The sequence below is a fragment of the Quercus suber genome, unplaced genomic scaffold (genome assembly GCF_002906115.3).
Source record: "Quercus suber isolate HL8 unplaced genomic scaffold, Cork oak 2.0 scaffold_94, whole genome shotgun sequence".
In the NCBI taxonomy this organism is placed as follows: Eukaryota; Viridiplantae; Streptophyta; class Magnoliopsida; order Fagales; family Fagaceae; genus Quercus; species Quercus suber.
The window spans coordinates 1,285,236-1,312,121 of NW_027069559.1; the positions used below are offsets into that span (position 1 = coordinate 1,285,236).

Consider the following 26,886-nt stretch of genomic DNA (forward strand, 5'->3'; position numbering starts at 1 on the left):
TATTCATGAGACACTGAGCTGGAATCCCTCTACTATTTGTATCTCCTCGGACATTCCAACATTCTCAGATAAGGCCCAATATACCGTTTTTGGGCCTCGTCCCTACAACAACCATTTAGGGGAAAAAAAAATTGCACCAATTAAAAAAAAAAAGTGTAAATATGGAGTTATGGAGGAAATTCAAATCTCTTAATACTTTCTTCTAAAAAAACTTCTAAATTTTAATTAGTCTTTGAGCATGCACTTACATATGTGCTCAGATGCTCTTCTATTTTTATTTTTATTTTTTAGTAAAAATTAATAATTTGCATCCATTATAATTTGAAATTACTATATTTTCAAATTAAAAAAAAAATCTAGGGATGTAATGAGTGCTATGCATTTGTAGGTGATATATATTTTTCATCACACCCCTAGACTTTTTTGTGATTGAAAAATGTTGTTGTAAGGACTCAATTTGGATTGACCCTGAGTACGAATGGGTTTTCAGCCCAATCAAGCCCAAACAATAAATTTTTAGAGAGCGGGTTAAAGATTTAGGCGCTGGCCGTCGATCACCAAGCATGAACTTTCTTTATAAAAAAGACTAAGAGTTTCTTTACAAATGGGGGAATGCTCCTCGGCCTGTGGCCGAGGAGGCCTTTTTGTTCTCTTTCTTTTTTTCCCCCCCTTCTTTACTTTACTTGCTTTACTTATATAGTCTTCATCTTCCTATCTCCTTCGTCCATCTGTTGATCATCCATTTGCCTCTCTTCTGGTCGTCTGTCCCATCAGAGGCCTTATCGGTACTCAAGTGGTTCACTCTAACCAACGTTGCCCTGCTAAGGGGTTATATCCCTATTAATGCAGCCAGAGGGATTAGGTGAATGCATTAAGTGCGAATGTGACAGCTTGCTCTGAGCTTGTCCCCTCCAAAAATTATCCTTAGAATGCCGAGGACGAACAGGTCCTCGGCGTGGGTCACAAAAGAGGTTTTGTCTAACCTAGCCTTGGCTGGTCAGTCCTCCTCGGCGTTGGCCTTGGGCCTACTATCCGATGGGCCTAGGCTATTAGGCCCATGGGCCCCACAATAGCCCCTCAAAACCCTGCTGCACGTTCCCTCGGACGGGGAGGAGGGTTTTGATACCTGCGGGCTCTCTAGACGAGTCGCCCCACTTCGGTTTGTGCTAACGCTGGCGGCTTTTTGACTGCCCGATGCGCGTTTTTAGCGTTTCAAGACTTAATGGGTGCCCACATTAAATTTTGACGGCACCACGTTTCCCACTTTTAACGGCATGATCTTTTGCTTTTATGAGCAAGCGATTACATTTGGGGAACCTAAGGGGGAGTATAAGTACCTGTTTGAACCGCTCGATTTCATCATTTTCGCGCTTACAATTGTTGACGCGTATGATTTGAATCTGGTTGGACTTGTACACTATCTGAAGAGTACCGTCATACTTCTGTAAGTCTTCTTTTTCTATCGATCTCAAATTTCCTTGATTTTACTCCTCCTTTTCTTCTCTTAGAACTTTTAGTCATCTTTGGGGAATGGGTAAGTTTAAGAAGTTGGTTGAGTCTGACGAGATGATGAACAAATTCATCGTCGACTATGGACCACATCTATTTGCCATGCATGCAATTTCTATAAACAGCAGATGGATGAAATTAATACCTTCAGAAATCTTCAAAGGACAAAATTGCAACTTTTTAACTTTGGCGGATGAAAATTAAATTTAGACCAAATTTTCAAAAGCGAAAATTATATTTCAGCCACTCCTCTCAGGAACGGAATGATTATCTCCATCCATTATGAAATGCCAACATACTTAATTGCTTGAAAATCTGTAGTATCAAAGAGATTGCTTTCATAGCTTTTATAATGAGTGACATATGATGTATTAATAGTTTTCAGAGCATTGCTACTTGTCCATATATATGTAGTTGTGTAAATGGTTGGTTCATTATCTCATTTCTGTTTCTAACTGTGATTTTTCAGTGGGGGAATGATTCTTGGAAAAGCTTACTAAGACTGGCGTCTGTTGGTGATTATGTAAGAAGAAATATTTTAGGATGTCAAACTTCAACTTGCCTGACTGCTTGCTTGTGATAATGAAGATGATGTATCTCTGAAACTTGAGGTTATATATGACTGAATGAATTCTCATGTGAGGAAGGGCTGTTCCTCCTTGGTGGTTACCTATGATGTTTAGGTCTTGTCAATGATGTCATAGGTCTTTCATTTCCAATAGTGAGATGAGTCTAGAATTCAAATGTTGCTAACAAGCACAGAATGACAAATTGAAAACACACACACAAATTGTGTTTTTAGTTCACAGGTCTGAATGGGTAGTGATAGTAACAATGACCATATGGCTCTATGCAATGGGGTTAGCTCTTCTAAAGAACCTGTTTTTATGCATGGTGAATTGAATCTGTGGATTTTAGAAGCTAAATCTCTTCCAAATATGGATTTAACTTCGGAAAGAATGAGAAAATGTTTCAGTGTGTTTGGGCCTTGGCCAGCACTACCTACAACTCATTCTGGCAAGCATACAGGCATCACTAGTGACCCTTACGTATCTGTTTGCCTAGCAGGGGCTACAGTAGCTCAAACTGGAGTAATTGCAAACTCTGAAAACCCTTTGTGGGATGAGCATTTTTGTGTTCCAGTTGCTCATCCTGTCGTAAAATTGGAGTTTCATGTCAAGGATAATGATATTCTTGGGGCTGAACTTATTGGAGTAGTGGAGATATCTGTTGAGAAAATCCTTTCAGGAACCGTTATTAATGATTGGTTCCCTATCATTGGTCATTATGGGAACTATCTGAAACCTTATCCTGAATTGCATGTTTCTGTTCATTTTAGGCCAATTGAACAGATTTCCCTACATAAGAATGGTGTTGGTGCTGGGCCGGATTATAGAGGAGTTCCTAATTCATACTTTCCTCTCCGCAAAGGAGGGAGTGTGATTCTTTACCAAGATGCTCATGTACCTGATGGTATGCTACCTGAAATTTCACTTGATGGTGGAAAGGTTTATAAGCATGGTAAATGCTGGGAAGAGATATGCCAAGCAATTTTGGAAGCTCATCACCTCATATATGTCATTGGCTGGTCTATATACCATCGTGTGAAGCTTGTGAGGGAATCATCAAAGCAGTTACCTGCCGAAGGAGAGCTTTCCCTTGGGGACCTGTTGAAATACAAGTCACAAGAAGGGGTCCGAGTGATTTTGATGATTTGGGATGATAAAACTTCACATGACAAATTTCTGTTGAAGACGGTAATGCTTATTCACCCCCAGTGAACAATAGTTCATATTAAGTCTCTTATTACATGTTGAAAAGCATTCATTATATTCTTTAATACCCAGTGGTGTGTATGGAAATTAATCTCCCACGTCGAGTAAATCATGATGTTTCTTCTTATGCATCAAGCAATATGTGTTTCGGTGATTCTTAAGATAATCACTCATTTCCCTCCCTCCACCCTCCTCTCTCTCCCCACCCCCCCCCCCCCCAAAAAAAAAAAAGGAAATTAAAATAAGCAAAGAAAAGAAAGATTCTGCTGGAAAGCTAGTAAAGTCGACTTTTAGATGGAGTAATGTTTTGAAGTTCAATAGATGCATTTTATTCTCTCAGAAAAGGCACATGAGATACAAAAAAAAAAAAAGTTAATTTACAGGATAACAGATGCCCTCATGAGATACAAAAAAGGTTGATTTACAGGATATCAGATACCCTTCTTCCTTCAAGAAGTTGCTAAACATGCTCATGGATGCATAACCATTTTTATACTCAATGCACCTTGATTAATGACAGGCCTGAATGCAGGAAGGTGTCATGCAGACCCATGATGAAGAAACTAAAAAATTTTTCAAACACTCCAGTGTCCATTGTGTGCTTACTCCTCGTTATGCAAGCAATAAGCTTAGTATTTTCAAGCAACAGGTATGGAACTTCTGTTTATGAAATTTAACTATGTCATAATTTAATTGCTACTTTGACCCATCTCTGGCATAATCAGTGAATGACAATATGTTGATTATCAGTCATATATTCCATTCTATTATACAATTTCATTCACTGATTTGAATAGAATCTTCTAGTCCAGGTGGTGGGAACCCTATTCACGCATCATCAGAAGTGCGTAGTTCTTGACACTCAAGCTTCTGGAAACAACAGAAAAATAACTGCTTTTATTGGCGGTCTGGATTTGTGTGATGGCAGATATGACACTCCTGAGCACAGGCTTTTTGGTGATCTTGACACTGTCTTTAAAAATGATTTTCATAATCCCACATTTCCAGTAAGTGGATAGTATGTATCTTTGAAACTCTTCATATAGCTGATTTAATATCTAATTCATGGTAATTTATATTTGAATGATGCCAGCACTGTAAATATAAATGATCTCGATACTGCTCAAAAATGGGAGTTGTAAGGAGTAAGGAAGGATGATATCTTAAAAGTGCCTAAGCCACCCTAAGAGTTGACATACTCCTTTAGGGGTCAGCTTGAGGCTTAAATTTATGAGCTTCAACCACTCATCTCCCTCTATTAATTTTTTTTAGCCAAAAGAAAAAAAGCCAGCATTATCCTAAGTTCAAGTGCCATAGAGATTAGCATTTCTCTAGCAACTTTGTTGCCATGTGACAATGAGGCAAAGATTGAATTTAGAAAGGAGAGGAAGAGTGCTAGGACAATAGAGGAAACAAGAGAAAGGATGTCTAATTAGATTCTTGGGTGTTAAAATTATGGTTAAATAATGAAATTCACCATTTCTAAACGACTTAAGCTTTTGAGACTATCAGTAATTTATCATTGTGTTAGAGTAGGTGTCCCAAGTTCAAATCTTGTCTCCACTCTACCTCCCATTTCAAAGTTAAAAATCTCACATGTTGGACCCCCCCCCCCCCCCACCTCTTATTAATGGGGAGTTTAATCCCACACATGAGGGGTATTGTTAGAATTATGGTTAAAGGATTAAATTCACATTTTTCTAGCAGTTTTAATCTTTTGGCACAATTGATAATTTATCATTGTGAATATTAAAAAATTTATTTATAGCTTTGAAACAATGAACAGGCTACTCTTAAGGCACTTAATTAATAAATAATTCTTACTTTACAAGTAAAAATTTAGAACATGGATCAGGAGCTTCACAATTGGTTGATATGCTGATTGTCATCATTTAGCTGAGTTTCAGTTATATATCCAGTTTTGCAAGAGTGTGTTGTCTCCTAGTCTACTGGTATTTTGTGAATGCTTAAGAACATGGCTGATGGCAGTGGTGCTAGATGCCAGCCTATGTATCCAAAATAGTAACTCTGTGAGTCAAATTGAGCTAGTGGAACTGTATTGTGGTTATTCTTTGTATCATCTTCTCTTTATGTGAAAAAATGTAATGTATGTATGGATGTGTAAACAGAATCCCTTTTTTCTGCTAATGATTTGCTGCCAACATGCACATTTTAGAAATCAAATTTTATATACTGTCATGATTTTTTTTTTTTTTTTCATGAGGACCAAAATTGTAGATCATAGCTTTAAAAAGTAGTGTCCAATATGCAATATATAGTTTGTCATCTGAATTTCTGGCAATATTTACAGTCTTGTGTTAATGGCCCAAGGCAACCATGGCATGATTTACATTGTAAAATTGAGGGTCCTGCTGCATATGATATATTGACAAATTTTGAACAAAGATGGAGGAAAACAAAATGGCGCGACTTCAGGCTCAAAAAGGTGACTAAATGGCATGACGATTCTTTAATAAAGATAGACCGGCTCTCATGGATGGTCACTCCCTCTTCTGGTCCTGGTGGTGATCATAATGTCCGTGTTAGTGACGAAAAAGACCCTGAGAATTGGCATGTGCAGGTAGGGAGGACAATGTTTCAAATTACTTATTTGCACCAGCCCCTCTAATATGAGATCCTGCATAAGTTGTGAGTACTGTTACTTCTCCTTGATAGGTATTCCGATCCATTGATTCAGGGTCTGTGAAGGGATTTCCAAAGGGTGTTCACGAAGCTGAGGCCCAGGTTAGAACCAGGCTTATTTGATGCTACTTATGGCATATGGAGTTCAATAGCTATAAATTATTTTCAACCAAGTTAACATTTAAGTTGCTTCAAAGTGAAACTGAAAAGAAAAGGGAAAAATCTTTGTTAGTTAATTGCACTTCTGTCTCTTGTTTTCTTGCAGAAACTTGTCTGTGCAAAGAACTTGAAAGTAGATAAGAGCATCCATACTGCATATGTGAAAGCAATAAGATCAGCCCAACATTTTATATACATAGAGAACCAGTATTTTCTTGGGTCATCATATTATTGGCCCTCATACAAAAATGCAGGTATATTGAGCACCGGGTCTTCAATGTTTTCATCATCTTGATAATTCTAATTACTAACTTCCTTCTTGATGCATTATTTCGACATTTTTTAATACCCAAATTTTGATCTGATGAATAACATTTTGAATTTTATTAATATTGTGGTTTACCTTGAAGTCTGATTATGTATTTCAGCCTTATGATCCCATCAAATAAGATTGTGAAACTGATTGGATTGATTATACATACATATAACTGTCCTCAACACTGTCATGTTTGTTGGTTCTTGGTCCTGTGAGATTTGGACTTGTGTGCAAACAATACTATCAACTATTAGTTCCTTGATTGGCTAATGGCTACATAGGTCCCATTTCTTTCAGAACAATAAATATACAATGAGATATTTTTACTGCAATCTACTCAAAGTTGAAATACTTATGGAATACATGTATGCTTATGTATGTAGGTAACTATTTGTATATTCCATTATCTATTAGCTGAAATGGATAATATGAATCCAAATTGCATCAGTAATGTCTGCAATAGCTCATCATTAATCTATCTATGTCTGCTTCTAGGTTGATTATTAACAAATAAGGAGGTTTGACAATCCAATATTATTTTGTTAGGTTTTTTTCCTTGTTTTTATTTTTCCTGATTCTTTCTCTATTTCAACATGAGGATGACTTCGTATATTGCTTGCTTTTTTTCTGACACTATACCTGAATGCCTCTTAGCATCTATCACTTTTATTTCGATGGCCATAAAATTGTCCATTTCAATTTGCTTTATCTATGTATATGCAATACTAATATATATATATATATATAAATGCATATATATATAGACACAACCATGCCTTTCAGATTTTAATTATATACACAGGTGCAGACAACTTGATACCTATGGAATTGGCCTTGAAAATTGCCAGCAAAATCAGTGCAAATGAAAGCTTTGCTGTATATATAGTGATACCATTGTGGCCAGAGGGTGTCCCAACTAGTGCTTCTGTGCAGGAAATTTTATTCTGGCAGGTTAGACCAATCTATCATTTGTGTGACTTGTAACAGCAAATCTGCACATTGACTTCTCTGTTTAACCGCGTGCCCAGGAGGGGGGGGGGGACCTTTTTACAGTTAGTGTGGCTGTTTGTTGCTTTATCCTTTCTGTATAGATTACTTAGGATATGATGAACATCCAAGATTGGTTTTTCCATAAATTAGTTATATATCTGTTGTTGCGCCATCTTGGTATGATGGTGAGATGGTATGGCTTGAGCTCCTGCCATTATCACTGACAACTTTGGAGGTTGACTTAGAAATCTTACTCTTGAGCAAATTCAAAAGTACAAAAACCTAAAAAGCCTACCTCAGTTCAAGTGACCTCAACTGTGGTTTTAACCCTTACGTTTATCCACAAATTATCCAACCTTCTAGTCTGACTGAAGATTCACCCAAAAGAATAGCTTCAAAATTTGCCTAATGCTTCTTTGGGTTGGTTGCAGATATTTTATAATATTGAATTGCAAATTTTTGATTGGGGAAGATGCTATTGCTGAGTTTTTTTTTTGGAAAGTAAAGCTGAAACATTTTATTTTCAAAGTAAAATGAAATGAGAATTGAGCACTTAAAAGAGTCTTAGAGAATCATCTTCTATCCGGTAAAGTATAACTTAGTGTCACCTAATGCTTTGCATCTTCTTCTTCACAAAACTTGGAATACTGATCTGAGCCCAACAATTTGTTAGTCTCATCCTTATCACTCATTTCTATTGCCGAGTTTATGACTTGAAAAGAGCTAATGATTAATGTGTGCATTTTTAACCTCAATATGTCCACTGACCTGTTAACGTATGGCTTTCATCAACCTATAAAATGTAGAAAGAGACAGAGGGTAAGAGATAGCGATTTTTATTGGTGTTTCGGTCTTTCAGATATGATAATTATCTTTGATCTGTATTTTATTTTATTTTTCCTCCACATCGTCATCATTAACTTAATGGTGATGAATACTTTTAGATATCATGCTGACAGACTATGATACTAAACACCTATATATGATTTCTAGTCAAATTCAAATGAGTGCAGGGACAAACAATGGCAATGATGTACAAGATTGTTGCACAGGCCCTTGAAAAAGCAGGCCTTTCTGATCATTATCATCCACGGGATTATTTGAATTTTTACTGTCTTGGTAAGCGTGAAGCATCTTCCAGAAGTTCATCTTCCAGCAGTCCATCTCAGAGGAATCAACAAACTGAAAACCGTGCATTGGTATGCTATTTATTTATTTGGCATACTACTAATAAGGTTGCTATTGCTTTTCATATCACACTTTAAACTTTAAACATCTTCTGATGGCTTTTATTTCAAAAAGTAGGTCACGACTCACTTAGCCATGAAAAGTAAATGTACGTGGTTGGATAAACAGTAGTGCAGTGGTCTGAAGTATATCAGTGATTTACTATTTTATTATAAGTTCATTGGTATGATAAGGTAAATTAGTAATATACTGGGATGTGTTGGTGAATAACACTAAAATTTTATTCAACCCTGTTTTGTTTTTCGGTCTTTTTCTTGATCAGTTATATGTTCTTTTTCAAATTCAATTTTGATGTCTAGCCTGAATATAGTTGCACAACCAATGCTTTCCTTTTTTTGTTTCTCAAAAAAAAAAAAAAATTTGCTTTCCTTTTTGTGTGTATGAACACTATCCTGCTATGCTGATGACAGATGAAAATAATTACTAATATGTTCTAGGAATACTACAATTTTACTACATAGGCCTTACAAACTAACATGTCAACTTTTAAACACAAAACAAAAATGTAATTAAGGAATTTATTTATTTTATTTTTGATATGACACCAATCACATTCATTGTCATGGCAGTTTGTTAGGTTTTTGTAGTAAAAGTGATGGTAACTTTAGCATTGTCCTTACCAAAATGTATATTCGGTTATGAGACTGCTTGTACACACATGATAACTTGTAGAAATGTATTCTTTTTCTTCCTTAACAGGCAGCGGCTCAAAAGTTTGGCCGTTTTATGATTTACGTACATGCTAAAGGGATGATAGTTGATGATGAATATATAATCATGGGATCTGCAAACATTAACCAGAGATCCCTGGATGGTTCCAGGGACACAGAAATTGCTATGGGTGCTTACCAACCAAACTACACATGGGCAGGAAAGAATTCTCATCCACATGGCCAGGTTGAAACTTCAACTTTTCTTTTCACCTGATAATTTATTTAGTCTTACCTCTAATTATTTCTTATTTCTTTTAGCAGTTTCTGATGCTGAAATAAATTGTTTAGTGAATGAATAAGAGAAAGTACTGAAGTACAATAGTACAAGGGTAATTTAGTGTATTGATACACTAAATCTAGACAGCTAATCTTGGGGCTACTGTATTCTAACAATCTCCATTTTTATCATAGTTCTAGTCACATGCATGTATGTCTCTTCATATTTATCCATTGCAACAACTTCAATTGGANCCCATTTCAAAGTTAAAAATCCCACATGTTGGCCCCCCCCCCCCCCCCCACCTCTTATTAATGGGGAGTTTAATCCCACACATGAGGGGTATTGTTAGAATTATGGTTAAAGGATTAAATTCACATTTTTCTAGCAGTTTTAATCTTTTGGCACAATTGATAATTTATCATTGTGAATATTAAAAAATTTATTTATAGCTTTGAAACAATGAACAGGCTACTCTTAAGGCACTTAATTAATAAATAATTCTTACTTTACAAGTAAAAATTTAGAACATGGATCAGGAGCTTCACAATTGGTTGATATGCTGATTGTCATCATTTAGCTGAGTTTCAGTTATATATCCAGTTTTGCAAGAGTGTGTTGTCTCCTAGTCTACTGGTATTTTGTGAATGCTTAAGAACATGGCTGATGGCAGTGGTGCTAGATGCCAGCCTATGTATCCAAAATAGTAACTCTGTGAGTCAAATTGAGCTAGTGGAACTGTATTGTGGTTATTCTTTGTATCATCTTCTCTTTATGTGAAAAAATGTAATGTATGTATGGATGTGTAAACAGAATCCCTTTTTTCTGCTAATGATTTGCTGCCAACATGCACATTTTAGAAATCAAATTTTATATACTGTCATGATTTTTTTTTTTTTTTTCATGAGGACCAAAATTGTAGATCATAGCTTTAAAAAGTAGTGTCCAATATGCAATATATAGTTTGTCATCTGAATTTCTGGCAATATTTACAGTCTTGTGTTAATGGCCCAAGGCAACCATGGCATGATTTACATTGTAAAATTGAGGGTCCTGCTGCATATGATATATTGACAAATTTTGAACAAAGATGGAGGAAAACAAAATGGCGCGACTTCAGGCTCAAAAAGGTGACTAAATGGCATGACGATTCTTTAATAAAGATAGACCGGCTCTCATGGATGGTCACTCCCTCTTCTGGTCCTGGTGGTGATCATAATGTCCGTGTTAGTGACGAAAAAGACCCTGAGAATTGGCATGTGCAGGTAGGGAGGACAATGTTTCAAATTACTTATTTGCACCAGCCCCTCTAATATGAGATCCTGCATAAGTTGTGAGTACTGTTACTTCTCCTTGATAGGTATTCCGATCCATTGATTCAGGGTCTGTGAAGGGATTTCCAAAGGGTGTTCACGAAGCTGAGGCCCAGGTTAGAACCAGGCTTATTTGATGCTACTTATGGCATATGGAGTTCAATAGCTATAAATTATTTTCAACCAAGTTAACATTTAAGTTGCTTCAAAGTGAAACTGAAAAGAAAAGGGAAAAATCTTTGTTAGTTAATTGCACTTCTGTCTCTTGTTTTCTTGCAGAAACTTGTCTGTGCAAAGAACTTGAAAGTAGATAAGAGCATCCATACTGCATATGTGAAAGCAATAAGATCAGCCCAACATTTTATATACATAGAGAACCAGTATTTTCTTGGGTCATCATATTATTGGCCCTCATACAAAAATGCAGGTATATTGAGCACCGGGTCTTCAATGTTTTCATCATCTTGATAATTCTAATTACTAACTTCCTTCTTGATGCATTATTTCGACATTTTTTAATACCCAAATTTTGATCTGATGAATAACATTTTGAATTTTATTAATATTGTGGTTTACCTTGAAGTCTGATTATGTATTTCAGCCTTATGATCCCATCAAATAAGATTGTGAAACTGATTGGATTGATTATACATACATATAACTGTCCTCAACACTGTCATGTTTGTTGGTTCTTGGTCCTGTGAGATTTGGACTTGTGTGCAAACAATACTATCAACTATTAGTTCCTTGATTGGCTAATGGCTACATAGGTCCCATTTCTTTCAGAACAATAAATATACAATGAGATATTTTTACTGCAATCTACTCAAAGTTGAAATACTTATGGAATACATGTATGCTTATGTATGTAGGTAACTATTTGTATATTCCATTATCTATTAGCTGAAATGGATAATATGAATCCAAATTGCATCAGTAATGTCTGCAATAGCTCATCATTAATCTATCTATGTCTGCTTCTAGGTTGATTATTAACAAATAAGGAGGTTTGACAATCCAATATTATTTTGTTAGGTTTTTTTCCTTGTTTTTATTTTTCCTGATTCTTTCTCTATTTCAACATGAGGATGACTTCGTATATTGCTTGCTTTTTTTCTGACACTATACCTGAATGCCTCTTAGCATCTATCACTTTTATTTCGATGGCCATAAAATTGTCCATTTCAATTTGCTTTATCTATGTATATGCAATACTAATATATATATATATATATAAATGCATATATATATAGACACAACCATGCCTTTCAGATTTTAATTATATACACAGGTGCAGACAACTTGATACCTATGGAATTGGCCTTGAAAATTGCCAGCAAAATCAGTGCAAATGAAAGCTTTGCTGTATATATAGTGATACCATTGTGGCCAGAGGGTGTCCCAACTAGTGCTTCTGTGCAGGAAATTTTATTCTGGCAGGTTAGACCAATCTATCATTTGTGTGACTTGTAACAGCAAATCTGCACATTGACTTCTCTGTTTAACCGCGTGCCCAGGAGGGGGGGGGGGACCTTTTTACAGTTAGTGTGGCTGTTTGTTGCTTTATCCTTTCCGTATAGATTACTTAGGATATGATGAACATCCAAGATTGGTTTTTCCATAAATTAGTTATATATCTGTTGTTGCGCCATCTTGGTATGATGGTGAGATGGTATGGCTTGAGCTCCTGCCATTATCACTGACAACTTTGGAGGTTGACTTAGAAATCTTACTCTTGAGCAAATTCAAAAGTACAAAAACCTAAAAAGCCTACCTCAGTTCAAGTGACCTCAACTGTGGTTTTAACCCTTACGTTTATCCACAAATTATCCAACCTTCTAGTCTGACTGAAGATTCACCCAAAAGAATAGCTTCAAAATTTGCCTAATGCTTCTTTGGGTTGGTTGCAGATATTTTATAATATTGAATTGCAAATTTTTGATTGGGGAAGATGCTATTGCTGAGTTTTTTTTTTGGAAAGTAAAGCTGAAACATTTTATTTTCAAAGTAAAATGAAATGAGAATTGAGCACTTAAAAGAGTCTTAGAGAATCATCTTCTATCCGGTAAAGTATAACTTAGTGTCACCTAATGCTTTGCATCTTCTTCTTCACAAAACTTGGAATACTGATCTGAGCCCAACAATTTGTTAGTCTCATCCTTATCACTCATTTCTATTGCCGAGTTTATGACTTGAAAAGAGCTAATGATTAATGTGTGCATTTTTAACCTCAATATGTCCACTGACCTGTTAACGTATGGCTTTCATCAACCTATAAAATGTAGAAAGAGACAGAGGGTAAGAGATAGCGATTTTTATTGGTGTTTCGGTCTTTCAGATATGATAATTATCTTTGATCTGTATTTTATTTTATTTTTCCTCCACATCGTCATCATTAACTTAATGGTGATGAATACTTTTAGATATCATGCTGACAGACTATGATACTAAACACCTATATATGATTTCTAGTCAAATTCAAATGAGTGCAGGGACAAACAATGGCAATGATGTACAAGATTGTTGCACAGGCCCTTGAAAAAGCAGGCCTTTCTGATCATTATCATCCACGGGATTATTTGAATTTTTACTGTCTTGGTAAGCGTGAAGCATCTTCCAGAAGTTCATCTTCCAGCAGTCCATCTCAGAGGAATCAACAAACTGAAAACCGTGCATTGGTATGCTATTTATTTATTTGGCATACTACTAATAAGGTTGCTATTGCTTTTCATATCACACTTTAAACTTTAAACATCTTCTGATGGCTTTTATTTCAAAAAGTAGGTCACGACTCACTTAGCCATGAAAAGTAAATGTACGTGGTTGGATAAACAGTAGTGCAGTGGTCTGAAGTATATCAGTGATTTACTATTTTATTATAAGTTCATTGGTATGATAAGGTAAATTAGTAATATACTGGGATGTGTTGGTGAATAACACTAAAATTTTATTCAACCCTGTTTTGTTTTTCGGTCTTTTTCTTGATCAGTTATATGTTCTTTTTCAAATTCAATTTTGATGTCTAGCCTGAATATAGTTGCACAACCAATGCTTTCCTTTTTTTGTTTCTCAAAAAAAAAAAAAAATTTGCTTTCCTTTTTGTGTGTATGAACACTATCCTGCTATGCTGATGACAGATGAAAATAATTACTAATATGTTCTAGGAATACTACAATTTTACTACATAGGCCTTACAAACTAACATGTCAACTTTTAAACACAAAACAAAAATGTAATTAAGGAATTTATTTATTTTATTTTTGATATGACACCAATCACATTCATTGTCATGGCAGTTTGTTAGGTTTTTGTAGTAAAAGTGATGGTAACTTTAGCATTGTCCTTACCAAAATGTATATTCGGTTATGAGACTGCTTGTACACACATGATAACTTGTAGAAATGTATTCTTTTTCTTCCTTAACAGGCAGCGGCTCAAAAGTTTGGCCGTTTTATGATTTACGTACATGCTAAAGGGATGATAGTTGATGATGAATATATAATCATGGGATCTGCAAACATTAACCAGAGATCCCTGGATGGTTCCAGGGACACAGAAATTGCTATGGGTGCTTACCAACCAAACTACACATGGGCAGGAAAGAATTCTCATCCACATGGCCAGGTTGAAACTTCAACTTTTCTTTTCACCTGATAATTTATTTAGTCTTACCTCTAATTATTTCTTATTTCTTTTAGCAGTTTCTGATGCTGAAATAAATTGTTTAGTGAATGAATAAGAGAAAGTACTGAAGTACAATAGTACAAGGGTAATTTAGTGTATTGATACACTAAATCTAGACAGCTAATCTTGGGGCTACTGTATTCTAACAATCTCCATTTTTATCATAGTTCTAGTCACATGCATGTATGTCTCTTCATATTTATCCATTGCAACAACTTCAATTGGATGCAGGTATATGGCTATCGAATGTCTCTATGGGCTGAACACCTTTGCGAACTTGAGGATACTTTTCGTGAACCACAAAGCATTGAATGTGTTAGGCATGTCAATAAAATCGCCTCATATAATTGGGAAGCATTTGTGGCTGAGGAGGAGAAGGAGATGAAGGGAAATTTAATGTTGTATCCAATTCAGGTCAGCAGAGACGGAAACATCAGTTCATTGAGTGGTTATGAATCCTTCCCTGATGTTGGTGGTAAAATACTTGGAGCCCCCACCACTCTTCCAGATGTATTAACCACTTAACTAGTTAATTTAAGACTGGAAATGAAGTCAATGACGTATAAGTTTGAATAATTCTAAATACCCCCATGCACTCAGAATAGAGAGGGATGATGATCAAATTTTGATCTACAATGCTGTTGGTTTTAACTTTTCATTCCTAATGCACAAAACTCCACTTCTATAGTTATGGGAACGATGATTGATACGTAGCCTTACCACAAATTGTTTTTGGAAAGGCTGATTCGTGGGATGGTTTTAACATGTAAAATATATATTTGTGCAGTCCATAAAAGGACAATGAGGCCTTTTTTTTTTTTTTGGTAAAATTATAGTTTGAGGAACTTTTGAACTGTCTGGCTGATTATTGAGAAATGGGGCTACAGAATGTCCCTTTGCTGAGTTGCGTAAGACAATCACACTATTTCAATGGAACAACTAAACAACAATAGAATCAAGAATAAGCCCTAGGAGTTAGCACCAAGCAAACTGGAGTGGGCACCAGTATAAAAGAAACACAATATTTTTATAATTCTCAAAAAACTATCTTACAATAATCAGAAAAAAGTGCTTAAATGCTAACAATAAAATGCATAAAGAAACCCTAATAATTAAATGCTCTGGCTTACTTAATCTCAAGCTTAATTACTAACAGGACCATAGGTTGGGCCGTTTTCATTTTGTTCTTCTTCCCATACATGCGTATAATTGGAGGCTTGTACCTTGTGTTTGTACCACAGAGGCTCCTCATTATAGTTATAATCTTTTAGCTGTACATTTCATTGAGGTTCCAGTGGAAATTATTTTTTTGTTTCTACTTGATAATGAAGGTTCTCTTGAAATATTGGGAAATGACGCAGGCTATTTATTTTTATTTTTTTAATTTATTAGTTATGTATATGTGTGTTTTCTACAACATTTTTCCTTAGTTGGCACTAGTCTATTACTTAAGCAAATAATATGATATCATTAGCGTTAAAATAAATGTGCAGAGGTGCCTCTGTCATGTAAGAGTTGTAACAAATTTAGAGTTTGGCACTCTTTTGCTTATATTTTAGTGTTTTTGGATGAATTAGGTGTCACATGGAAAATAATATATATATATATATATATATTTATAGCTGACACGGATTAATTCATTGAGGATTTATATTTTATAATCAACCTCAAAATTTATGAGACTATAGTTTGATTGTTGTTGCTGTTGGTGGTGATAGAAAATTTGAAATTAACAGTTGGCATGGATTGTTCCGGCAAAAAGAACATTGGCATGGGCTCAAATTTGAGGTATTGCTAATTGCAAATTACAATCCACATCTTGAATGGGGCTTTGGCAACTAGTCCAAGTTGCCTATGCTTCATCACCGGGCTAAGAGTCTAAAACACATCCAAACATTTTTTTTAAGATAGATAGACAGCAAGAGAGAGGGAGGTGAGGTTTGAACTACAAACATGGTACACTAGAGATCGTAATCTACATTCCTCTCTAACATATGTGGAATTAGTGTACCTTCCAAGATACCAAGCCAAAATTGTACCAAATACCGACAATTACAAAAGCCAATGATGATGATAGAGCTCCATTCATACTAGAAATTAATTTAGCGGATAATGCTTGTATAAAAATTATGATGAATTCTTTCGAAGGCAGTGTGACCTAAAATAAATATAAAATGAAAAATAATATATTAAAGGGCCAAGCCTTGGAGAGGCTCACTTCATTTTTTCATTTTTTACAAATGTGAATATTTTATTAAAGGAGCAAAATACATACATCTCTTTCTTAAGCCTCCATGATAGCAGGAGGAAGTGATACACTGTTACAAAAACATGAGATATTTGAATATAAGACATAACATGCTTAGTTCGTGAGTTACAGAGTTAGCAACTCTTTCAATCCAACAAAAAAAACAACCCACAAAAGAATTAGCCAAGACTAATCCATCATTCATCAGCGGCTGAATCTTCTAACATGCCTCCTTCAAATTCTTATTTATGGCATTAACACAGACCTTAAAATCACCTTGACAATTATAATTTGGAACTTTTCATCTCTAAAGCAAAACTAGGACTACTAACCATTATACTTTTAGCCCACACCTTTAAAATATCTCCATTTCCATCCCGAGCTAGCTACCACAGCTACAGACGACTCCTCATTTGAACACATTGCATCAACATTTAATTTTATCACTCCATTTGGTGGAGCCTTCCAGCAAGTCACAGCTTGTCTTGGACTGAGCTGCAAGAATGTGCTCCTTACACATTTTTTCTAAGCTGTGGACCTCAACAAGTAGGCTCATCTGCCCATCATTGTGCACTACTTTGTTCCCCAATGACCACATTGTCTCCAACCATGTAGCCCGGGGCGGAGGCAGGGGGGGTCGAGGGGGGGCAGTTGCCCCCCCTGACCTCCCAAAAAAAAATCCTATATAGTATTGCAATTTACAATACCTGCCATTTTGACCTCAAGCGTTCCATACTCAGAGAACAAAAACACTATTTTGTCTTTTTCCATATATAGGTTCCATAAGAAATAACACAAACGTTCCATAGGTTTATTTGTCTTTTTAAACAAAACAATGTTTTTTGGGTCTCACTTAAAAACCATATTCCTTTTTTTTTTTTTCTTGCCACATGTTCTTAAGCAACTGCAATTTTTTTTTCCCCTGTTTCCTTTGTCACACAATTATTTTCTTTGAATTTGGGTATCCACATCATCATAATAATAAAAAATAATATTTAAGACCTTTTATATCAAACTAAAACCCTAGCCTCCTAATTGTTTTCTCTTCTATCTTAACTTTTTCACAGTTTCAAACACTTTATTTTTGCCATAGACCAAAATTTTAACTTCTTAGTTCTTACCACTTAAAAGAATAGAGAAAAAAATGTTGAATTTTACATAACTTTTTAAGAGTATTCAAGGCCAAGAAAGTACAACTTTGCAGGTATATTTCTATATCCTTAACACTTACATTGATTTATTTTAAGGAATCAAATCACCTGTTTAACTTCTGTCTTTAAATTAATCTCTTGATTCGATTGTTATTAACTATGAAGTGATTTTATTTATTTTAGTTATATAAAATGTGTACTTGTAAGCAATTGAGATTATGACGAAGCCTAATCAAAATAATGATTTTCAAATCAAATTCTAAACAAACTTGTATCAAGGTATATTTTGCAAATCTTCCAATTGAGTAAATTAAACTAGGAATGCAAATATAAATTAAAGTTTATATTATATTTGATCTTGTATGACAATTACATTAGTATATAATTGTTTATCTATTTTGTTATTTATATTGATTAGTAATATTTAGATTAATTTTACTTTCAATCTAGTCTTTCAATTTTGCCCCCCCTGAACTAAAATCTTGGCTCCGCCACTGCATGTAGCATGTCCTTTTACAATTATCTTCTTGGCATTTTTTTTATAGGGTCCTTCCTTATCTAGTCTTTTTCTTTTACCTTGTATTTGCTCCTCAATACAGTCATACAGTCATACACATGCTTGCTTTCTCTCTTGGAAGCTACCATCGAAGCTAGTTTAGCTAGTAATGCTTTATTAATAAAAGTCCTTCGCTTCTCCGAATCCCAGACCGCCATCGCTCATCGATTGGCAGAGATAGTCCCATGATTTCCAAGCCAAATGCTTGACGTTAGGCTTGTTTGGATTCCACCAAAAGGAGAGGTTCGCTTCATAAATTAAAGAAAAAATAAATAATAATAATAATGAGAGGAAGAAGAAGGGCTTTAATTCTATATCTAAATCTTTCAATGTACAACCAAAAAAAAAAAAAAAGGTTTTTCTTGCTTTTAGCATCATTTTGTTATGTAACAAGTTTTGCAAATATATTAGTTAAGTAGCCTCTCAAGTCTTAAAAACTCAAGTTTCAAGATATGACAAATCTAACATAAATAACAAATCCACATGAAACTTGAGTCAAAGTGATTTTTTTTTTTTTTCACAAAGGCTATGAAAAGAAGAGAGGCAATGTCTCCCAGTACATGTCCCACCATTAAATCTAATGTGTAGACTAATAAATCTGATTTCCCAATACGTGTCCCACAATTAAATATAATGTCCCACCAAAACGAATTCACCAAGTAGCATCATCACCAGGCATAAGGAACATTAAATCAATAGCTAGAAGTTTGCCTTGACACCAACAAAAAAAAAGGCATTCACCATCAAACTCAAGTTCCACATGGATTTTTTAATCAATATTAGATTGCCACTACTTGGGACTCGAGCTCCTTCAATGAACTTGAATCTCTAAAACTCGAAATGCTACTTAATTAATATATTTGCAAAACTTGTCACATAATGAAATTGTTAATAAAATCATGCTAAAAAAAGGGGAGTTGGACTTAGGAGTATCAAATATTAGCTCTTCTTAAAGTGGGAGGACTAAAAACTAAGAGCAACTGCATCAGCTCTTCTAAAAGATTCCGTCTATTTTACACACACACAAAAAAAAAAATCTACTTTTTCTATTTTACATCGTCACTTTTACAAAACACCCACATCAATCCATCTATTATACACTATATTTTATATAAATAATATTTTTATATTTTTTTTTCCAAAACATCTACATCAGCCTATCTTTTTTTAATTATAAAATAATGTATAGAAGAACTACAGTAATTATGTATATATATACAAATACTATAGCACTTGTGCATAAATTTATGCATAATTTTACAATCAAAAGGTATAAATTGAGCTACTTTTTGCACTTGGCAAGATTTTACCACCACTGATGTGGTTGTACTCTATACAATAATACTCAGGCTTGTTCACACAAAGACCGCATAGCGCAGTGGATTAGCGCGTCTGACTTCGGATCAGAAGGTCGTGGGTTCGACTCCCACTGTGGTCGACTTTTCTTTTTCTTTTCTCTTTTTACCCTCAAACCCGAACCCAAACCCAAACCCGGTACAGTTTCAGAGGCCTTTTGTTCAAAGTAGGGTTTAGCGCTCTCTCTCTCTCCCCTAAATCTTCGAAAAATGTAAGCTCTCTCTCTCTCTCTCTCAACTTTTTCTTCATTATTAGAAATTCTAGGTCACTGTAATTCATTTTATCTGCTTGATTTGCATTAACTCTTTCACTGAAATCTCTTCTTTTTTTTGGTTTTTCAGAGCTAAGATTCAGCTCTAATTTTAGTGTTTTTAGGTTACTGATATCCTATTCGGAACTTTTCTTACCACTTGAACTACTTTAAACTCTGTTTGGTTTCCGAGAAAACAGCTTTTAGGTTACGGATATCTCATTTTCTTCAAATGCTTCGCACCCTCTGTCAGTCGCCATAGTGGTTTTTTAGGGGGGAAAAAAAACTATTTTGATGAATTAGTTGAACTTTTAGCAGCCAAAGGGAGAAACTGTTGCCTTACGGTTTATTTATTTATTTATTATATGCGAAACCCAGATCTTTTATTCGACAAAAAAAGTGATTTTATTGGTTGAGCCATCTGAAACCCACAATTTTTGCCTTTTCAATCAGCGAGTCTTTAGTGTTTTGGTTTGGATAGGTTTGATAATTAGTATTTTTTTAGTTGGAATTGCCAATGACCTTTGGGTCAAATGGCATTTCTAGGCTTACAATGTATCAAAAAAAGTAATTACTTTGGTTGGAATGTAAACTCTTTTTTTTATATGATTAATTTGCAGTTTGATTGAAGGGCTTGTGTGCATTCTTGGTAAAGAATAGAGAATGGCTTCAACCGGGCCACAACCGTCTCTCAAGAGACGGGATTCATTGGTGACTAGAGAAGACGATCAACTTATTCTAACCCCTTTAGGGGCGGGTAATGAAGTAGGTCGGTCTTGCATGTACATGTCTTACAAAGGGAAAACTGTCCTGGTATGCCATTAACATAGTGTACTCTTGGTTTTTAGAGTAGTGTTTAGGGTTGTTTTTCTTCGTATGGTGATTTAATTTTCCATTTTCATTTGTCTCTTTTTCTTGAATGGTAGTTTGATTGTGGAATTCATCCGGCTTACTCGGGCATGGCTGCTTTGCCATACTTTGATGAGATAGATCCTTCAACAATTGACGTCCTTCTCATCACTCAGTATGTATTTTTTTTTTCCTTCTCGCTTAATGCCTTATTAAATGAGGTTGTTGCTCGAGTGATCTCACAAATTTGGCACCAATAATGCAATTTCTGTCTTTTTAGAATGTAACTCGTTACTATTGTAAATTTTAGGATAGGCTTGCTTGTGCATCCCGTGTACATTAGGGTTCCCCTTCTTAGTAAATTTATATTAGGTTATCCACCAACTCTTTTATATTATATTCGAGATTCTAACTTTATAAACAAAGTTTTGAGTTTTGAGTTTTTTGGAAGTAGTTGCTTATTAGACTAGATGCTTTGTATTGTCAAATCTCCTGTTTTAATTATTTATTGCAGAGAGGATCTACTTTACCATAAATCTTTTTGGTTGAGTGAAATCATGGTACTTTAACACCATCTTTCTTTCTTTTCCCTGTTATGGAGTTGAGGAATCATGGGGTCCATAGAGTTCCCTCTCTATATTTCAATTGGTTCTCGTTCTACAGTTGTATTTGTGTTTTTCAACAATGTTGATGACAATGTTGTTGATCCTCAAATCTAATACAAAGTGATGCTTTCTGCTTGCAGCTTTCACTTGGATCATGCTGCATCCCTACCTTATTTTCTGGAGAAGGTTTCCTGCTTTCTTTGTGAATTAACATAGGTGTTATGTATGGATCTTTTTCAATGGGAAACTAATATATTGAAATTTTGTATAGACCACCTTCAAAGGTCGGGTGTTCATGACTTATCCAACAAAGGCGATCTACAAGTTGCTGTTGACCGATTATGTAAAAGTCAGCAAAGTTTCAGTTGAAGATATGTTGTATAATGAACAGGACATCAATCGCTCCATGGATAAAATTGAGGTCTGTGTTTTATCGTTTATGCAATTTTCAATTCCCATTGGTCTCTAGGTTTTTATTGTTGCCCAAATTGGCTCTATATTTTAGATTGACTGAAGTTATTTCAATGCACACTTTATCCTAAACTGTATTAACTCTTTGATGTTTACGTTTTTATGGTCATTTGGTCAGGTTTCTTCATGTTTTTATTTTTTGTTTCTGGTCATTCCATATAGTTTTTTTTGGTAAGTTCTATCCACGTTGTGCTAATTCCCCTGAATAAGACATATTTTTTAATGTGGAGAACCTGTTCCTTATTCTTCCCAATGGGCATTGCACCAAGGGGCTTTGATCTTCATTCAGAATCAGCTCCAAACTTGAGCTTGGTGATACCCTCAAATAATATTGAGTTTTTTTCTTCGTAGAAAGATGTTTTTGTAGCACCTTTTTTTCCCATATAATTGATACTTATTTTCTATGGGAAATGGTCATTATTCTTGTTCATAAATAACACACATTAGAGAACATGAGTATGCTATTCTGGTTTCTCACACACTTGCTTTAGGCAATAAAGGATTGGGACCTCTTTAGATTAATAGCATTTATGTTGGACTATGGACTATATAAGTGGTATTTTAAATCTCTCTTCAATGGATCAACCTTTGAATTGCAAGGGTCTTCTTGGAATTAGTTCGACATTAGGTGTCTTACTTTTATGATTGTTTGTAAAAGAGGACAAGGCTATATGATTATATTTCAGTTATCTTAATATGGCATCATATACATTTTGTCTACTTTATACGTATGTATTCTTTCTCTCTCTGCCCCACCTTCCCCCTCCTCTCTGTATGAGAGTTCTTGTAGAGAGTTGGTATTGGCTCTGGATCTGCAACATCATTAAAAACTTGAATTTGTACAGAGAAATTAAGTGCACATGGTTAGTGCCCTCATGAATCATGCTTCCTAGTTTAACATGGAAGTTACCCTTTTTCATAGAAATTGAGGCTGTTCTAGGTCAGGTCTAATTTGGACAGGAGATAAAAATTCCAACATGGATTCACCTTCTTGACCCAATGATATAACTTTAGGTCCAGTCTACCTGGACAGGAGATAGACCTTCCAACATGGATTCACCTAGACCAAATGATAAACTAATGCCATAATTTGTCATGAAATATATATATTTATGGAACTGGACTGCAAAAATGTACTCAAAGAGTAAGATATTTATTTAAGAAAAGGTATTTGACTTAGTTGTGGGTCAGTTCACTCCCTAGCTCTTTGAATTGATTTTTACTTTGTTTATTGATAAATTTCCATATCCAGGTTTACATCCTTGCATTGTTATTCATTTTGTTATGCGTAATCTTAACCTATAATCCTATGGTTGGACCCTATAAACCCCAAAAGCATTTGGAAATCTTCCATAGTTGTCTCCTAACAGAGCATTGTAACTACAGGTTATCGATTTCCATCAAACAGTAGAGGTTAATGGCATTCGATTTTGGTGCTATACTGCTGGCCATGTTCTTGGTGCTGCTATGTTTATGGTTGATATTGCTGGTGTTCGAGTTCTCTACACTGGTGACTATTCACGTGAGGAAGACCGGCATCTCCGAGCTGCTGAGACCCCACAGTTCTCCCCTGATATATGCATAATTGAATCCACTTATGGTGTCCAGCAACATCAACCTCGGAATGTCCGAGAGAAGCGCTTCACTGATGTTATTCATTCAACCATATCTGAAGGTGGTCGTGTCCTTATTCCAGTTTTTGCCCTTGGCCGTGCTCAAGAACTGCTTTTGATTCTTGATGAGTACTGGTCAAACCATCCTGAGCTCCAAAACATTCCCATATACTATGCTTCTCCCCTTGCGAAAAGGTGTTTGTCTGTTTATGAGACATACATACATTCAATGAATGACAGGATACGCGCCCAACATGCAGCAAAGTCTAACCCCTTTGTGTTCAAGTTCATATCACCAATAAAGAGCATTGAAAATTTCAAAGATGTAGGCCCATCAGTGGTGATGGCAAGTCCTGGTGGGCTTCAAAGTGGGTTGTCACGACAACTATTCGATATGTGGTGCTCTGATAGGAAAAATGCTTGTGTTCTACCTGGGTATGTGGTTGAGGGGACACTAGCTAAGACCATTATTAATGAACCCAAGGAGGTAACTCTCATGAATGGACTCACTGCTCCTCTCAACATGCAGGTCCATTACATATCATTCTCTGCCCATGCAGACTCTGCTCAGACGAGTGCATTTTTGGAAGAGCTCTTGCCTAATAATATTATTCTTGTTCATGGAGAAGCTAATGAGATGGGAAGGCTTAAACAGAAACTCATAAGCCAGTTTGCTGATCGTAACATTAAAGTCTTCAATCCAAAGAATTGTCAGTCTATTGAAATGTACTTCAACTCTCAGAAAATGGCAAAGACTATTGGAAGGCTTGCTGAAAAGACACCAGAAGTGGGGGAAACCGTCAGTGGTTTACTGGTTAAGAAAGGCTTTACATATCAGATAATGGGTCCCGATGATCTCCACATCTTCTCTCAGCTATCTACTGCAAACATTACTCAGAGGATTACTATTCCATTTGGCGGAGCATTCAGTGTATTGAATCACCGGCTTAAGCAGATATATGAGAGTGTTGAGTCTTCAATGGATGAGGAGTCTGGGGTCCCGACACTTAGAGTTCATGAACGGGTAACAGTTAAGCAAGATTCCGAGAAACACATCTCACTGCATTGGACATCGGATCCTATAAGTGACATGGTTTCAGACTCTGTTGTGGCTTTGGTTTTAAATATCAGCCGAGAGATCCCCAAGGTAGTTGCTGAATCAGAGGCAATAAAAGTTGAGGAAGAGAATGGGAAGAAGGCAGAGAAGGTTATTTATGCCCTCCTTGTTTCACTCTTTGGAGATGTGAAGTCCGGAGAAAATGGGAAGCTTGTTATTAGTGTTGATGGGAATGTTGCAGAGCTTGATAAACAGACTGGGGATGTTGAGAGTGAAAATGAAGGTCTAAAAGAAAGAGTACGAACAGCTTTCCAGCGAATTCAAAATACCGTGAAGCCAATCCCTCTCCCTGCAGCTTAGCTCCTTCCCTGCAGGCCTGCACTAGTTCCATTCCTTCGTTTTCCTGTAATTTGAGGTTTAACTTTGTATGCTACAGAGTAATACTGATCTGTAAACACCAACTGTAGTTTTTAGCAACAGGCAATGATATATATCATGTTATAAATACCGCTAGTGATTACCTTATAACATGTTTGGCGCTAATCCTATTGAGATTTGTTTCGCTTATTTACACTGACTATCATTGGAACTTGTGTTTCTAAGGAAAGGAAATATTTTGTAATTTATCATTGTCTTTCTTATCTTTTGGAATCCTTCTCTATTGGTTATTACGCCAAGGTGCTGTGATTTGTGATGCACTAATGACATGTTGGACTCTCTATGTCTGTAGTGACAAAACATCTACAATGCAGGAGACAAGCATATTTTTATTTGAATTTAGTAATATTTCCTTTTGTAGGTCAGTTGCATTTTTATTTATTAGGGTCCCAATAGTTTTTTAGGTTTTTGGTATTTTTAATATTTGGAAACAACGTTATTTTTGTAATAAGACAATTAGGGTTTCTTACATAAAATTAGGGTTTAGTTTTTCTATATAAGCAAATTATTTTACTCCTTCTAGAAATGATTTAGAGGTATCTCTTTATATATATATATATAGTAAGAAAGCTTTATTGATATAAATTAAAATACTAATCAATCAATCATCAATATATATATAAAAACAGAGACTTTATGCGGAAGTGCATGAGCTCTTGCCATGTAACACTCGAACTTTGCGTTTAACATTTTTCCCTCTTTTCATTAAAGTTTTTTAACTCCTACCCAATAGTTCATAGTAAATTCTTTTTACTATTACTCAATAAATCATAGTATTCCCAAAGTTTATCACTAATCCCAACATTATGCTTTCACCTCTTCCTATTCTCACCTCTTGCTATTCTGGTACTTATGTCTCTTCTCTTTTCCTTTGGTTGGGTCATGCAAGAGGTTTTGTTTCAAGCTTTAAGAAATGAGTGCAAAAGCTAAATAGCCCTCAAATCCACTACAGTCTTGCTCTCCACACTTACAAATATTTATATATCTTTCACACTCAAGCTAAGCCTTGCTTGATCTCTTTGTGTGTCTGTGATTCCAATTTCCAAAAGGTCAAGTTACTCTTTCTTTTTCTATTTTTGCCACCTTTTCCAATGTTCTCGAATCTACTGTTATCTCCTCATGTTCCTTTATATACATTCCATGCATGATTTGGACCTTTGTTTCTTATGTTTGATTTGCTTTATCATATTTGGTATCATCCTCATCCAAATGCTCCTACTAAGTACATCAATTAATCCGAAATCCATTGTTCATGTTTAGCTTTAATAGTGGCTCTTCACAAGTACAAGTACAGTGCTGTGGATCATTCCTACCATGCTAAATATGCGTCAACCCTTTTGGTCTCGCTTCGATAATTTTTTCTTTCTTTGGATGCTGTAAGTGCTTCAATCATGTCTATTTTCGCTTTAATTTTAATGTATTTAATTTGATTGTGAGCCAAATTGTGAAAAGCATAGATGGAATCTAGAATTACATAAATATTATATTATTGTTGTTGATGTGTATGTCTTTGGTCTCATTTGTGCAATAGTGCCTGTCTCTCAATTCTTATTGTCTCTATACTAAAGGGTTTATTTTTGCTTCTTATATTTTTTTGGATGTCTAATAAAAAACCAAAAAAAAAAAAAAAAATCACTAATTTCAAATGTTTGACATGAGGACAAACTCTTTTACAGATTAGAAGCCCCAATTTTTTCCTTCAACTACTTTCTTAGTAACTTGAGA

General features: G+C 35.3%; 2 protein-coding genes and 1 non-coding gene across 6 annotated transcripts; all 3 read left to right on the plus strand.

Annotated features, from left to right (window-relative positions):
• The first annotated feature begins 1,937 nt into the window (after positions 1-1,937).
• Positions 1,938-15,385, plus strand: LOC111997574 (phospholipase D delta). 4 transcript variants are annotated; one of them, XM_065774575.1, is made up of 11 exons: positions 1,955-3,266; positions 3,817-3,933; positions 4,097-4,291; positions 5,596-5,865; positions 5,961-6,029; positions 6,193-6,340; positions 7,205-7,353; positions 8,406-8,550; positions 10,661-10,678; positions 14,314-14,507; positions 14,799-15,385. In XM_065774575.1, the coding sequence occupies exons 1-11, from the start codon at positions 2,325-2,327 to the stop codon at positions 15,090-15,092; spliced, it is 2,541 nt and encodes an 846-aa protein (XP_065630647.1). In that variant the 5' UTR covers positions 1,955-2,324; the 3' UTR covers positions 15,093-15,385. The 4 variants fall into 4 exon arrangements, with proteins under 4 accessions (XP_065630646.1, XP_065630647.1, XP_065630648.1 ...); XM_065774576.1 differs by lacking the exons at positions 10,661-10,678; positions 14,314-14,507 and adding an exon at positions 9,340-9,537 and having other exon boundaries at positions 4,082-4,291; positions 8,406-8,591; XM_024029682.2 differs by lacking the exons at positions 10,661-10,678; positions 14,314-14,507 and adding an exon at positions 9,340-9,537 and having other exon boundaries at positions 8,406-8,591.
• Positions 15,386-19,886: 4,501 nt separating this feature from the next.
• On the plus strand, positions 19,887-19,960 carry TRNAR-UCG (transfer RNA arginine (anticodon UCG)). The gene has a single exon. It is a non-coding gene; the product is annotated as a tRNA-Arg (tRNA).
• A 15-nt stretch (positions 19,961-19,975) lies between these two features.
• On the plus strand, positions 19,976-25,349 carry LOC111997585 (cleavage and polyadenylation specificity factor subunit 3-I). The gene is made up of 6 exons (XM_024029694.2): positions 19,976-20,089; positions 20,749-20,941; positions 21,055-21,152; positions 21,723-21,768; positions 21,854-22,003; positions 23,440-25,349. Exons 2-6 carry the CDS (start codon positions 20,792-20,794, stop codon positions 25,081-25,083), a joined length of 2,088 nt encoding a protein of 695 aa, XP_023885462.1. The 5' UTR covers positions 19,976-20,089; positions 20,749-20,791; the 3' UTR covers positions 25,084-25,349.
• The last annotated feature ends 1,537 nt before the right edge of the window (positions 25,350-26,886 follow it).